Raw genomic sequence first — 14,635 nt, 5'->3', positions numbered from 1 at the left:
AGCACTAGGGAGGCAGAGGCATGTGGATCTCTGTGAGTTCGAAGCCACCCAGCCAGGGCTACTATGGAGAAACCCTGGCGGGGGCGGGGGCCGGGACGACGGTTATAATTTTAGGTTAAACAATTAACAAGCTTACAGATTCACAGATGGTTAAAACATATCAGTTAAAGCTAAAGTTCCCTTTGATCCGTCTTCCCCCCCGTTTCCGCCCCCTTGCCCACACGCCCCAACTCCACTGTCGGTCTTCTGAATTGTTTCTCATGGGTTTCACGTGCTAAGTTACTCACATGCATCCCTAAGGACTGTTTTCAAAAGAATAAAGTGACGGACGCGGTGTGTATCTATTGCTCAACCCCGGCCCCCCGTGCTGTTCTGGGCTCTTGAGCTGCATTCTTGGGTGTTAGGTGCTTTTGACAAAGACTATGGGGTGCCGCCGCCCTGCAAGGGAGCAAATGGGTCCTTGGCTGGCCTGGAGGTGTCTCTAGAGCCCTTCTCTAGGCCTTTGCTCTCACAGAGCTTTGTCCACACGCGCTTTGTGCTTTCCACCTCTCCTCCTCCTCCCCCCTCCAACCCCCTTCCTCTCCCCCTCCTCCCCTCCTCCTCCCCCTCCTCTTCCTCCTCCTCCTCCTCTTTTTCTTTTCTTTTCTCACACTAGCTTAAGGTCCTCCTACCTGCAGCACCCTGCAGTGCTGCAGGGGAGTCGGGTGGGTGGGGTGCAGAGCCCTTAGCTGTGAAACGCCAAGGCCCTTCGGTAAGACGCAGGCTCTTGCGCCCCCTGGCGGCCGCTCGCATGCACTGCAGCGGCGCCTTCGCGCCGAACCTGCCTCCCCGAGGGTGCGGTCAGGAAGCCGCGCTGTGGCGCCACGGAAACCCTCTTGTGCGTCCTGGGCAGATGCGAGCAGGCTGGTCTCTGCTTTTGAGGCTCCCCAAGGAACGGGAGCGCCACCTCGAGTTTCCCGAGGCTCGACACGGCTGCAGGTACCAGTTATGAATGAGTTGTCCTTTTGTGTTTTTTAATGAACCAGGTTTTTTTTTTTTTCTATTATATTTATTTGCGGGTGTCTGGGGGAGACAAGCAACACCGGTGTGTGAAGGTCAGAGGACAACTTGCGGGAATCGGTTTTCTCCTTCCATCCCACGGGTCCCAGCGATCGAACTCGGGTCAGCAGGCTTGGGCGCGAGCGCCTTTACCCGATTAGCCATCTCGACGGCTCTTTAGTTTTGTTTTCAGACCGTGACAGAAGGGTCTTGTTCCGCGGTGCACTCTGGCCTTGAACTCGCGGTTCTGCTGCAACTTCCCGAGAGCTGAGGTCACAGGCCCGTGTGACCGCTCCAATTTTGCTGTCACGACAGTGTCAAATAATGAGCCCTCCCCCAATGGGCGGGGCGAAAAGGGATCCGGAGCGAGTTGGGCTGCACACTGGAGCCCTTCCCCACCCCGGCGAGCCCGAGTCTTGCCAGCCACTGTCCTCCCAGAGGACGCCCCGCCCACCACCTCGGACGCCCCGCCCACCCGCCTCGCCCCTCACAGCCACATTCTAAGGTGCGGAGTAAGCTGCCGGTTCATTCATCTCTACTAGAAGGTCGGTTTGCCAAGGGCCAGAACTTTGAACCCTGTTCACTTGTACATCCTAAGTCCTTCCCACGGTGCCAGGCTTACAGCTAGCGTTTAAATGCAGTTGACAATGAAGCCCCTAAAAGAAGGCGTCGATGTAGTGAATAGAGATGTCGCCAGGTTTTGGATTTTTTTTTTTTTGGTTTTTCGAGACAGGTTTTTTTCTATGTAGTCCTGACTGTCCTGGAATTTGCTTTGTACACTAGGCTGGCCTTGAACTCAGGGATCTGCTTGCCTCTATCTCCGGAGTGATGGGATTAAAGGCGTGTGCCACTACTGCCCGGCTTTAGAGGTCTCTGACATTAACTTAGGAGTTGTTGGGGATGTAGCCCAATTGGTACATCACTTGCTTAGCGTGCACAAAGTCCTGGGTTGGACCCCCAACACGGCATAAATCTAGGAGTGGTGTAATCCTAGGCTTTAGGGGGTAGAGGCAGGAGGACCAGAAGTTCAGGGCCATCTTTGAATAGATGTGGAGTTTTAGGCCTGCCTGGGGTATATGTCTGTTTCAAAAACAAACAAAAAGGATTAAACAGACTGTGTGAGTTGTGTCCCCACTTCCCACCCCAGTCTGTGCAAATAAACTGTAAACTTTCTGTAAACTTTAAGTTTCTCAAAGGACTCAGAGACATGGCTCAATGGCAAAGTCCCTACCTAAACCTTGGATCCCTTCCCATCTCTGAAGAATGTAGGGTATAGGGGGGGGAACTATCCAAAATTAAAGGATATTAAACAACAAAAGCTAAAGGACTTTCTACAGAGCACAAGAGTCAGGGCAGACGCACAGGCTGGGGTCTGTTCATGTGCGCAGTGAACAGTGAGTTATATTCTCACAGCCTGTGCAGATGGATTGTTACAGAGAAGACAGAGTTCTTCAGAGGAGGTGACATTTGGCATTCGTGCTTGGCAATAAGATAGGATCGAATCAGGAAGTGATGGGCAGAAAGGGTAAATTCATTTAAAGGATTGGACGGACTATGGTGGCTCAGAGGTACATACACACTTCTGAAAATAGCCAGGGCAACTGGTGAGAGAGCAATAAGGTGTTGAAGCATATGGTCCCCGTTGGGAAATGATTGGTTTGTGAGGGCTGAGTGAGCAGCAGGGAGTCTCCAAGGGTTGATAACTGGTTAATTAGAATAGTGACACCATGTGGAGCACCTGTGAGAGGCTGGTCACAGGCTGGACCACAGCAAGGAGGGTATTTGGGATGGAGGGAACCCTGCTGGACCTGGGAGGACAGGTGCAGAACCAACATCTCCGCTAGGGTGGCTACCTTTTCAGAGCCAAGCCTGTGTCTCCAAGGCCAATTTGGCCTTGGTTCAGAAGGAAGGATGTGTCCTGCCTCTGTCTTCCAAGCTCTTCACATGCACTGCTGGCTATATGAGCAGGAGACACACCAATAGGAGAAATTCCAGCCCAAAGTACCACAAAATCTGAGGCTTGAAGAAGGGTCAGTAACGGGAGCTAGTTCAGTATCCTTCATGACAGAAAGGTCTTGGGAAGCAGTAGTGGTACCCCAAGTTATGGGGGAGAGGGAGGCATCTCACCTGAGTAAAGATTGTCTTATCGTGGAGATAGAGCCCTGATCACTGCCTGTACAGCCCTCTACAGCTGCAGATACACTGTGGGTCCCTTGAACCTGCCTTCACGGGTAGATGTGTATTCTACCACCAAAGGCCAGCGCCCCAGTCTGCTCCTGTAGGCCTGAGAAAGACCAGCTCAAACTGTACCAAAGATCTAAGGATGTCTGCTTGGGGTGGGGTGGGGACAGGAACAGGAGACCTGTTGCCATATTCGGGGTACACTTTGGGTCGTGTTTTCCTGGGCCTCAGAGTGCACTGCCTGCTGAGTGAGGGTGGGGCCCCCAGGTCTCCTTAACGGTGGCAGGCAGTTCAGAAAGAACCGGATTATTCACTGGAGGCCACCCAAAAAGAGGCTGGGTTCCTGGACCTGTTTGACACATTTTTCCGGTGTGTGGATCACCCCTGTGATTCTGGCTCTAGTCCTAGCCCGAGCTTCCTGTTACATCTTCCCTGATACAAGCATATTCCTTCCCTGAGTCTATTTTCCTATCTGTGAAATCTAGGAACAGAGCATCGCCTGCCCCTTGGGCTTAAGTTACTGTTGGTCAGCCCCCAGAGGCTTGGGGGTCACCGGGAGCAGTGTGGCTCAAGCCCCACTCAAACCCCACTTCTCTGGGCCTCGGTTTCCTCATCTGTACAGAGGACTCCTGTAGCAGATTCCCAAAGGCAGAAAAGTGAGGAGCAATGGCTAGTTTATGTCCCGCCGCGAGAAACCCTACCCACCTTGGATTGTTCGTGGAGGGAACAAGCCGCAGGAGCCAGCAGGCGGGACGCAGAAGGCTCTGGTCCCACGGGGTGGGGGCCGTTGGTAGTGGCTCCAGAGTACTGTTGCAGGGCCATCCCCTCGGTCCCGCCCACCTTCCCGCCACGGGGCGGAGACAAACAGGTGCCGCCACAGACGCCAGAAGCCGCGGCGCAAGCAGACCCTGCGCGACCCTCCCTGGGTGAGTGGCGGTGGAGCACGAGCGGAGGGGGGCGTCCGTCTGGGGACAGTGGGTGGCCTGTGACCTTTACCCTAGTTCCCTCCAGGAGGGCGGCAGGGATAGGCGGAGCAGCTGCGGACTCTGAGCCTCCTACATGCTCCCAGCCCCGGCCTGCTTGGCCGCGATGCTGCTGCGCAGCACCTGTATCCATCGGCCCGAGCCTCAGCAGCCTGGCCCGGGCGCACGAGGTCCCACCAGTCTGGGGATGGCTCTCCTCCAAAGTTCGACTGGTGTGAGAGGCCGGATGCCCCTCCTGGCCCGCAGGGAGGAGAGGAAGGAAGGGAGCCATGAGACCTCCTCCCTCCTTGAGACCTGGGCTACCAAGCCATGGAATACCCAGGTCCTTTCACAGGTGGAATCCCAGGAAGCTCAAAGAAAGTGAGCAAGTGACCCGAGGTCATACGGCCAGGGTGCACAGGCCTGGATGACAGACAGCTCTCTCTGAGATGGGAATGGGCAGGATGCCACCGCCACTACATGTTTGCTGGGTGTGTGGTTGCCCAACTAAGTCTTTGCAAAGGGGAACCTGAGCTGGTATGAGTTGGAGGCCATAGGAGAAAATTCCTGTCCCACTTGGGTGTGAGAGGGCCCAGGTTTCTGGCCACCCAGCAGCTGCCCCTGAACCTGTGCCTCCTCTTGACCTCTTAGCTTCTCTTGTCTACTCCTGTATCTTTAACTGTTGGTTCTCTGGGCCCCAACGCCTTGTCCACCATCAATAGCTCCTCACACCCTGTTCAATATTCCACTCCCTTCCCTAGGTTGGCTTTCTGGTCCTCTGCTCTGCCTACCCAAAGCCAGGCAGGTCCTACCCAGTCAGTCCCCAGGGCCGCCAGCAGTCCAGCCCCAGCTCTCTCTACTCAGTGCCTACCAACTGCCAGCCTATCTATGCAGTGTGAGCATCCAACCATGGCGCCAGGGTGTAGGGTGGCCCAGTGTCTTGCAAGCCAGATGCTGCCTCCATGTAGGAGAGAATACCTCCCCACAGATACCCCAGTTCCCGTGGGAAAACTCTATCCTGACTGATAGGCACAGATAGGCTCCATGACTGGCTGGTTTCTGAGGATCCTGAGATGTGAGGCTTTGCACAGAAGCCAGGAAATTGTAACAGTCCAGGAGCAAGGTCAGGCCACTCGGGAGAGGAGGTGCCACACAATGGGGGTGTGGGACCTCTGACATTCAGTGTTTGATGTACAAGTAACAAAGAAGGTGGTATGTGCTCGCCTAGCATGCACAAGACCCTGGTTCACCCCTGCAAAACACACACACACACACACACACACACACACACACAAGAGAGAGCGAGACAGAGATTCAAAAGACCCTGGCCTGAAGTCACCCTCTTATGTCTCTAGTCACCCCATTTATTTCTAGACCTCATCTCAGTCAGAGACTTGATCTGATCTCTGGGCTTCTGCACCCCATGAGGGGACCCTAGCACCCAGGAAGCAGCTCTGTCTTAAGGCCTGTGTCTCTGGTCCCCTCAGCCCTTCCTCACTCCCTATTTCCTGGCCCCAGAGCCTGAAATGTCAGGCCACCTCTTCTTACTCTTCCTGGGGCCTGTTCCACAGTCCTATACACCCTGACCAACTGTGTGACTCTGGCCACTCCTTTTTCATTTCTGGGCCTCAGTTTTTCCCCCTGTGAAATGGTGTGAAGCCAGGACTGATGAGAGGCTGCAGAGGAGGTGAGGGGTTTAGTTCAGGTGGACAGCAAGTAGCCATGTCAGTGTTCCGACATATGGTGTGGCTCTGCCCTGCTTACTTCGTGGTTCCCCATCGCTCGCCTCACCACAGTCAGTCAGGATTGGTCTTCCTCCACCTAGAGGGATTGCGGGCCCTGAGGAGATATCCACAATGTCCTTGAAGGCCCTGGTGACTTCCCCTCTGCTTCTCTGATGCCCTTAATCTTATAGCCGCAGCCACGCTGGTTCCAAGGCAGATCTTTGAGCATGGAGAGGGCCTTTGTACTGGCTGGCCAGCTCCACCCTGGACCCTCTTCCCCCCAGACCCCTCTCACTCTCACACTCCCACCCCCACCCCCACTCCCAGCTCCTCTTGGCTCTGGTACTCACTGCTGCCTGGACAGCTCTGTATTTTGATTTTCTGGCTTTCTTGGTGACAGATTTATTCACATTCCTGAGAGCAAAGGACAATTGTTCAGCTGGGTGTAGGCACCCCGTAAAGGCAGGTTACACACATGAGTGAACAAGAGCCACAGGGCCACGGAAGACAGGCAGACCTATATATAGTCCCAGCTTCCAGGGAGGCTGAGGCAGAGGCATCCCAAGGTTAAGACCTGTCTGGGCTACAGAGTGAGATCACAGCCAGCCTGGGAACTCAGTGAGACCCTGTTTCAAAATTAAAAGTAAAGGCAAGAGGCTGGGTATAGCTTAGTGATAGAGCTCTTGCCTGGCATATATGTGTCCCAGGTTTGAAATCCAGGATGGGGGCGGGGGGCAAGCGAACTATGCCTGAGCTACACCCTCATCTCATGTTCATCTTTTAAACACGACCCTGCCATACTCGGAACATTCACTGCTCCAAGAGAAACAGTCTGACGTTCGTGTATGTTGTTCCCTCTGCCTGGAACATCCCCTGGCTGTCAGCCATCGGTACTTGCTTCTTACAGGGTCTTTGGAGCTAGAGAAATAGGCTGAACAGAAATGGGAAACTGGGGTGCAGACCCTAATGGAGCCCCACTTGTCTCTCCACAAACCTCCCCAGGCAGGCACTCTCACGTGACAGCCCTGGAAAAGGAGAGTGCCTCCTTTAATTACCGACTGACTCTGTTCCTTTTATCGTTTGCTGCGTCAGGAAGATTCAGCAGAATTGGGCTTCATGTCCTCCTGCGCCCCCTGGAGAATTGGCCCAGCAAGGGCAATGGGAAGGCTTCCTGGGGCAGGATCTTGCAGGAATTTGGGTGGAGAAGCAAGCTGGAGGCCAGCACAGCGCTTTGAAGGCTGGGCTGGGGAGCAAGTGCGGCTTGGAAGCTGCCAGGTCCTCTGGCACAACCAGGTGGGCCCTGGGTAAGAACAAGACAGTGTTTTTATAGTTAAGGCCCAGGTCTCATCTCCCACTCTTCTCCCATCTCTCAAGTCATTTCTTGTTCTTAGATCCATTTCCTGTGTAGGGACCAGGAGAAAGGGCTGTCAGAGCATCAAAGATTCCTGGGTGAGGCTGGGGTACCAGAAAGCTCTAGAACAATTCTATATAAACTGCTAGAGGGATTCATGAGTGTAGTGACAGATACCCCTGAGGCAAAAGCAGGAAGATCTAGATCTAGAGTTCTAAGCTAGCCTGGGTTAAACAGTCAGATTTTTTTTTTCTCAAAGTCAAAAAATCCTAAATAAATAAAAAGGAAAAATAAGGCTTGGAGTCTGCTTGTGACAACCCAGCTGGGTAAGTGCTGGCATGGGACCAGTTCAAGGGCATATGGTGAAGGGAAAGGGGTTCCCCCTCTTCATCTATTCAAGGAGCTGGCTAGGCTGATTCAGCTCTCACAAAGGCCATGCCACTTGCTGGCTGGGTAGCCTTAGGCTGGGGACTCTGTCCTGCTTATCAAGGACACCAGTGTGGGCTGAGTAAACTTCCTTGACTATGATTGTCTAAAATGTCACATCTGCTAACTTTTCAACTCACGTGAAATTAACCTATGGAAATGGCATCCCGGAGTTGTTTTCCCATCCACGGGTCAAGCCCAGTCTGTATGTTTTCCCTCTAAACTGTTTATATCCTTGGCAGATTCCTCTCTTGAATTTTCATTCTTGGTTCATAAAAACTCTTTTATGTGTTAAAGAAACAAGCCTTTTGTCTGTTTTGCCCATATCTCTCCTCCAGGTTGCCATTTGTCTTTTGACCTTGCTGTTGGTAATTTTTTTTTTTTTTGCAGGAGCATTTTGTTTGCCTGTTTGTGTTTATTGCATTTGTGTGGGGGTTTTTGTTTGTTTGTTCGTTTGTTTGGGTTTGGTGGTGTTGTTTTGGTTTTTTGTTTTGGTTTGTTTTGTTTTTTCAAAACAGGGTTTCTCTGTGTAGCTTTTGAGCCTATCCTGGCACTCACTCTGTAGACCAGGCTGGCCTTGAACTCACAGAGATCCGCCTTCGTCTGCCTCCCGACTGCTGGGATTAAAGGCGTGTGCCACCAACGCCTGGCACATTTGTGTGTTTTTAACGTGTGTGAAGTTAAATATATCAAACTTTCTGCGTCCTGCTGAGGAAAACGTGGCCCGGTTGAAGGTTACCTGTGAACAAACGCATCTATGTTTTCTGCTGATAGAAAGCCCGCTTATTGATGATGAACTTGAACTGTCTCACCAGGTGTCCTTCTCCACCAGCCCTTTTGCAGCCTGACCTGGAGGATAGGACAGCATCTGGCTCAGGCTGCCCACAATGGCCCTCCTGACACACCTGCTGGTCTGCATCTTTGGCATGGGCTCCTGGGTGGCTATCAACGGGCTCTGGGTGGAGCTGCCCCTGCTGGTGACTGAGTTGCCCGAGGGCTGGTACCTGCCCTCCTACCTCACTGTGGTCATCCAGCTGGCCAACATAGGCCCCCTTCTAGTGACCCTGTTGCATCGCTTCCAACCTGGCTGCCTGTCTGAGGTACCGGTGATCTTCCTTATCCTGTGCATAGGCACGGCTGCCTGCGTCCTCTTGGCCTTATTGTGGAACACGACTTCCTGGATACAGGGCGGACACCATAGTGTGGCCTTCATCGTCCTCACCTTCTTCCTGGCCCTGGTGGACTGCACCTCCTCTGTCACCTTCTTGCCGTTTATGAGCCAGCTGCCTACGTACTATCTTACCACCTTCTTTATAGGGGAGGGGCTCAGTGGCCTCGTGCCCGCACTGGTGGCTCTTGCCCAAGGCTCAGGTATCACCACCTGTATCAATGCCACAGAGACGCCAGGCACCACCTTGAGCCCTGTGACCACAGTGGAGAGCCACATCACCCAGGTACCTAGTGGGACTCAGAGCCATGTTGCACTGTGCTTGGTCCACAGTGTAGGGAGGGGAAATTTTGCTTCCTTTATTTTCATTGTTTCTTCAACAGGACTACTCATTATTTTATTTATTTATGTATATTCTGACACATGTGCATAGGATCACATGCCACCGTACTAGGGTGGAAGTCAGAGGACAGCTTCATAGAGTCAGTTCCCTCTTCCCACCTTTACAAGGGCTCTAGGGATGGAACACGGTTTTCAGTCTTGCATGGCCAGTGCCTTCGCCTGCTGAGCCATCTTATCAGCTCAGGGCTACAAACTAAAGTGTGTGAGGTAGCAGCTGGACAGCAGGGAGACCATTTTAGGTGGGTGTGTGTGTTGGAGGGCCATGTAAGTTTGAGATTCAAAGACCAGCCAGGTAATAGGAGTTTAAGCCTTCCCAAACAGGAGAAAGGGACAGGGGCGTGGGGCTCATCAGGGTATGGAGATGTACTCTGGGAGGAAGAAGAGATAACTGATGAGCAAAGGTGGCCTGTCATAAACTCAGATGGAATCTCACAAGTGATAAATGTTGTATATCTCAGTCCTGAAAATGTCCACACCCCTCTCCAGCAGACCTTGGGGAGCTATGACCCTTGTCTGTCCCAACTCAACCAGTTTAGAGTAACCAGTACTAAGGAAGTCTCTCTTAGGGTGACATATTCTGGTCTTTTAGTTAGATCAGGGGTTATCTTGAGCCTCCAAATAAAATCATGGAGACCAAGGAAATGAGAATCTAAGGTCAAGACTCCCCCAAACTCAAATTTTTATCTGGGAATCTGATGTAATAAGTGTGTCTGGCATCTCAGCCTCCCACAGTGACATAGCTAACTGCAGCTTTGTGTCTCCGCAGACAGCCCACAGTCCTTCCCAGTCGCCCCTCACCTGGCACCTGGAGAGTCGCTACCTGGCCCCACGCTTCTCACCACTTCTCTTCTTCCTCCTGCTATCCTTCCTGATGGGCTGCTGTCTGGTCGCCTTTTTCATCCTGCAGCGGCAGCCCTGGGGACGGCAAGGCTCCATAGAGGACCTTCTCCACTCCCAGGTCACCCTGCACTCCATCAGGCCACGAGACGCAGAGGACGCCAGCTCACTGGGTGCCCCTGTAACCAGCCCAGGCAAGGGGTCAGTGGAAGTCAGTGTAGCCTCACTCCGCCCAGCCCAGCTGACCTTCATCTACTCCGTGGTGGCCTTTGTCAACGCACTCACCAACGGTGTGCTGCCTTCGGTGCAAACCTACTCCTGTCTGCCTTATGGGCCTGTTGCCTACCACCTGTCTGCAACCCTCAGCTCCGTGGCCAGCCCTCTTGCCTGTTTCCTCCCCATCTTCCTGCCTAACAGGTACTCTACCTGACCCAGGGAACTCTGAGAGTGGAGATCACTCCGTTTCAGAACCCCAAGTGCCAAGCCCCACCTACTGAGTGATGTGTGAGGTGGTTGGTGTGTGGTCTCCCAGAGGCATGGGATAGCTTGACCTCTGTGCCTCCAGGGTACCTATCTGAAAAACTGGAGTGACAGTACTTCCTCCTATGATGGCTATAGGTTGTGATATAGGTTGCTCTCTGTCAGTGCCTGGCACTTCCAATGTCTCAACAGCAGAGCCACCAGTCCAAGAGGAGTGACGGTTGACTACTGAGGTGGACACATAAAACACTGAGACCTAGAGAGAGGGATGAAGCTGGCCTTGTTCAGCCTTGCCCTCCTGCCTCTGACCCAGCCAGCTCCACCAAGTTGCACTTCTGGGATAGCCAGGCAAAGATGTAATGCAGGCTACCAGAATGGGCTGGGCCCTGGCCTAAAAATATGAGCTTCATCCTGGAAACCTGACTGAGGTGATGGCAATGAGAAAAAAAAAAAAAAAAGAAAAGAAAAGAAAGAAAGAAAGAAAGAAAGAAAGAAAGAAAGAAAGAAAGAAAGAAAGAAAAGCTGGGATCGGGTGGGTTGTGCTCACACTGATGGAGTCACCTACTTACTGCATTGCCCAGATCTCATGTTTCAGGGGCGCGGTCTCAGGTTACAGTCATAGGATAAATGTCTCGGTTAGGATTTTATTGCTGTGATGAAACACCATGACCAAAAAGCAAGTTGGGGAGGAAAAGGTTTATTTGGCTTACACTTCCAGATCATAGTTAATCATTGGAGGAAGTCAGAATAAGAACTCAAACAGGGCAGGATCCCAGAGGCAGGAGCTGATGCAGAGAGTTGCTGCTTACTGGCTGGCTTCCCCTGGCTTGCTCAGCCTGCTTTCTTATAGAACCCAAGACCAGTAGCCCAGGGATGGTACCACCCACAGTGGGCTGGGCCCTCCCCCATTGATCACTAATTGAGAAAATGCCTTACAGCTGGACATCATGGAGGCATTTCCTCAGCTGAGGCCCCTTCCTCTGATGACTCTCGTTTGTGTCAAGTTGATACACAAAACCAGCCAGTACAGGAAGTAAAAGCTGCAGATGGCAGTTTCTTCATCTGGTCAATCGCTCATTCATGGGCCAGGGGACGGTGTTGCCATTTTTCTGAGCCTTATCCAAGCAAAGCAGTGTCCTCAGCTGCCAGCCAGATTCTGATGGATTCTGGGAAGTCACCTCCAGGGCTCATGACTGACCTGTGCCCTCACCCCCCAGGCAGATGGCAGGCCTCCCTGAGAGAAGGGAAGGTCCTGGAGAAAGCATATCACGTCCTGAAGGCCCTGCATAGATCAAAGCCCCTTCTGGTGGCTCCCTGGCAAGGAGCTGGTATCATGAAGAAATGATAGCCAACACAATGCCCACAGTTGGGAGGCCGCCAAGCACCTGTGCTCCATCCACTCCTCCAGGGCACCTCTGCCTACCACACTCCCATTGTGCAGGCAAGGCTAGGTCGAAGATGAGTCAGGGACCAGTCTCAAGTTTGGGTGGCTGAACTGTGATCTGGTATGAACATATTAGGTACCTTGACTCTCGGGGTCCCCCTTAACCTAAGTAATTGTTTCCTGTGAAGTTGTAACCCAGCCCTGAAGGCTACTCCTTGAGGCCTGGGTGAAGGGGATAGACATCAGGCTTCTCAACTCCTCTAATGCCCTTCTCCACTCCTCCACAGGTCGCTGTTGTTCCTGGGGTTGCTCACAGTGTTGGGAACCAGCTTTGGGGCCTACAATATGGCCATGGCTGCCATGAGCCCCTGCCCCATCCTGCAGGGTCACTGGGGTGGAGAAGTCCTCATCGTAAGTGTGCCCTCCCACTCTCACTTCTCAAGACTGGGGCGACCCCAGGGACAGCCCTTTCTGTTAGCCTAAGCCTTCTTAGTGGTTCTCATAAAAGCGGGGACTCAGGGAGGTGAGGTGGTCATGAATGCTACCTCTCCCATATATGCCCTGACTTGATCATTTGGGGGAGAGAGAGACACCTGGGCTTCCTTTTACTCTGGAGGAATAGCTCCTGTGGCCCCGTAGCCCTTCAGGGTCACCTCCGTAGGACCTCCTTGTAGTCAGGGGTTTACTCTGCCCTAGGGCACGCCCTTGAGTTCTCTTCCTTCTGCATCTCCCCTGGTGGCCTTGTCCCGGCAGGTGCTTTCCTGGGTGCTGTTTGCAGCCTGTCTCAGCTATGTCAAGGTGATGCTGGGTGTGATCTTGCGTGACCGGAGCCGCAGTGCCCTCTTGTGGTGTGGGGCAGCGGTGCAGCTGGGCTCGCTGATTGGCGCCCTGCTCATGTTCCCACTGGTTAACGTGCTGCGGCTCTTCTCATCTGCGGACTACTGCAGCCTGGACTGTTCTGTCTAGCCTCACTTGGCCACCACAAGACACCGTCGCTGAGGTGGAAAACCAGAACCCAGAGAGGCAAAGGCTAACGACTCCCAGCCCCTTCTCCGTGTGGTTATAGATCTGGGTCTGAGCTTTTTAACCCAAAAGCCCTCCTCCCCACCTGGAGTTGCAAAGCACAGCCCTCCCCCAGCACTGTGCCCTGTATTAGGAGCCCCAGTTGCAGACTTTGTTCTTTGACTTCTGAGAGATCTGGTTTGTAGCATTCAGCTGGAGGCAGCCCAAGGACATTAGGGGAGAGGCTGGGAGATTAAGCTGCCTGTTGCCTGCTGTGGGAACCTGGGGAAGTCTCTTGACTCCTCATTAAGGGGACTGTGGTAAGCAGCCTTTAGCTCCTAGGCTCAGGCATCTAGCCTGCTCTCCTGAACTCTCTCCTGCAAGGACACCCTTCTTAACAGCTGGAAGTAGTGAGAGGACTTGGGAGGTCCCCTGCCTCCATCTCTTTTCTGTGTCCCAAGAAAAGTACCTCTGCAGAAACCACAAGCATCTTGGCCCTTGGTCCCAGCCCAGCCCTCTGCCTTCCCTGTCCCCCAGGATGGTGAGACCCTGAGAAAAGTTGAGGGAAGCCCTGCCTCTGACAGCGAACCCCACCAGGATGGACAGTGAGGACCTTAGATTTAAGAAGGGGGTCTCAGGCAGGAGGGGTTTTGTCTGTAATTATTGTTCAGTTTTTGTATTTTGTTCCTTTTTATAAGAATTAAACTTTCTACACTTTTACACTAGGGGCAGTGTCCACACAAGAAGTCCTGTGACAGCTACACTGTATCAGTCTAATTGTAATCGGTTTTCAGTCAAGGCTGAGAACCACAGAAGCAAGGGCAAAGAGAGGACTGGTGCCAGCTCACTTTTCTCAATCGTCAGATCAGATCGTCATTTCTGCTGGTGCCACCCTGCATTCCTCTTTACTCTTAAAGTAGGGTTGGAGAGATGGCTCAGCCATCTAAGGCTAAGTCCCACAATGAAAGTCAAATATTTAAATGGTGCTCATCCAGTTGCTCTCTCCATGTGTACTTGGGCATAGGTGGAGCCTGGTGGGTGGTGCGGCCTGGAATCCCACCACTATGGAAGCTGAAGCAGCAGAATCAAGAGATCAAGAAATCCAGCCAGGCTTGGTGACACCCACCTTTAATCCCAGCACTTGGGAGGCAGAGGTCCCCAGATCTCTGTGACTTCAAGGCCACCCTAGTCTTCAAGCCAGGAAGGGCTAAATAGTGAGATCTGTCTCAACAAAACAAAACAGTATGCACAAACACACACACACACACACACACACACACACACACACACACACACACTTTTCATTACTTCCTGTTCACCCTTCCAAAAATGGCAGGAAATACAAAGACTTCCTTCTTGGATCTCAAGATACACATTGTGCGTTTTAAACTTTTTGGTTGGGTGAAAGCAGATCCTCCTCACTCTTAATCCTGGGTTGCACAGCACTCCACTGCGGGGGGCCAAGTTATCTGTCTGTATTTGAAGACATTGGGAGCAAACTGAAGACTAAATCTGGTAACCTCTGCACAGGCAGGAAGGAAAGAAAGCGGTGTTGTTATCATATGAACACTTTAAACCTGGCAGCTGTGAGCATCAAAACCAATCAACCAGAGATATAAACAAAAAGGCTAGGTGGGCATAGACCTCGATGGCAGAGTGCTCACATGATGGGCGCTAAGA

At 52.6% G+C, this 14,635-nt stretch overlaps 1 protein-coding gene across 4 annotated transcripts; it reads left to right on the top strand.

Annotated features, from left to right (window-relative positions):
- Positions 1 to 829: 829 nt before the first annotated feature.
- Slc52a3 (solute carrier family 52 member 3) lies at positions 830 to 13,680 on the top strand. Of its 4 annotated transcripts, none has more exons than XM_027421526.2 (5): positions 830 to 978; positions 8,498 to 9,136; positions 10,019 to 10,506; positions 12,241 to 12,364; positions 12,707 to 13,680. In XM_027421526.2, the coding sequence occupies exons 2-5, from the start codon at positions 8,570 to 8,572 to the stop codon at positions 12,917 to 12,919; spliced, it is 1,392 nt and encodes a 463-aa protein (XP_027277327.1). In that variant the 5' UTR covers positions 830 to 978; positions 8,498 to 8,569; the 3' UTR covers positions 12,920 to 13,680. The 4 variants fall into 4 exon arrangements, with proteins under 4 accessions (XP_027277327.1, XP_027277324.1, XP_027277326.1 ...); XM_027421523.2 differs by lacking the exon at positions 830 to 978 and adding an exon at positions 4,023 to 4,145; XM_027421525.2 differs by lacking the exon at positions 830 to 978 and adding an exon at positions 7,067 to 7,198.
- The last annotated feature ends 955 nt before the right edge of the window (positions 13,681 to 14,635 follow it).

Source organism: Cricetulus griseus, chromosome 6, assembly GCF_003668045.3.
Source record: "Cricetulus griseus strain 17A/GY chromosome 6, alternate assembly CriGri-PICRH-1.0, whole genome shotgun sequence".
Lineage (NCBI taxonomy): Eukaryota > Metazoa > Chordata > Mammalia > Rodentia > Cricetidae > Cricetulus > Cricetulus griseus.
This window is presented reverse-complemented; position numbering and strand designations above follow the sequence as displayed.

What these genes read in the sequence shown, in the direction of transcription:
- Slc52a3 (XM_027421526.2), top strand. Translation starts at nt 8,570, where the DNA reads ATGGCCCTCCTGACACACCTGCTGGTCTGCATCTTTGGCATGGGCTCC. An exon ending in TGGAGAGCCACATCACCCAG is followed by an intron (nt 9,137 to 10,018) that starts GTACCTAGTGGG and finishes GTGTCTCCGCAG; the next exon opens with ACAGCCCACAGTCCTTCCCA. An exon ending in GGGGTGGAGAAGTCCTCATC is followed by an intron (nt 12,365 to 12,706) that starts GTAAGTGTGCCC and finishes TTGTCCCGGCAG; the next exon opens with GTGCTTTCCTGGGTGCTGTT.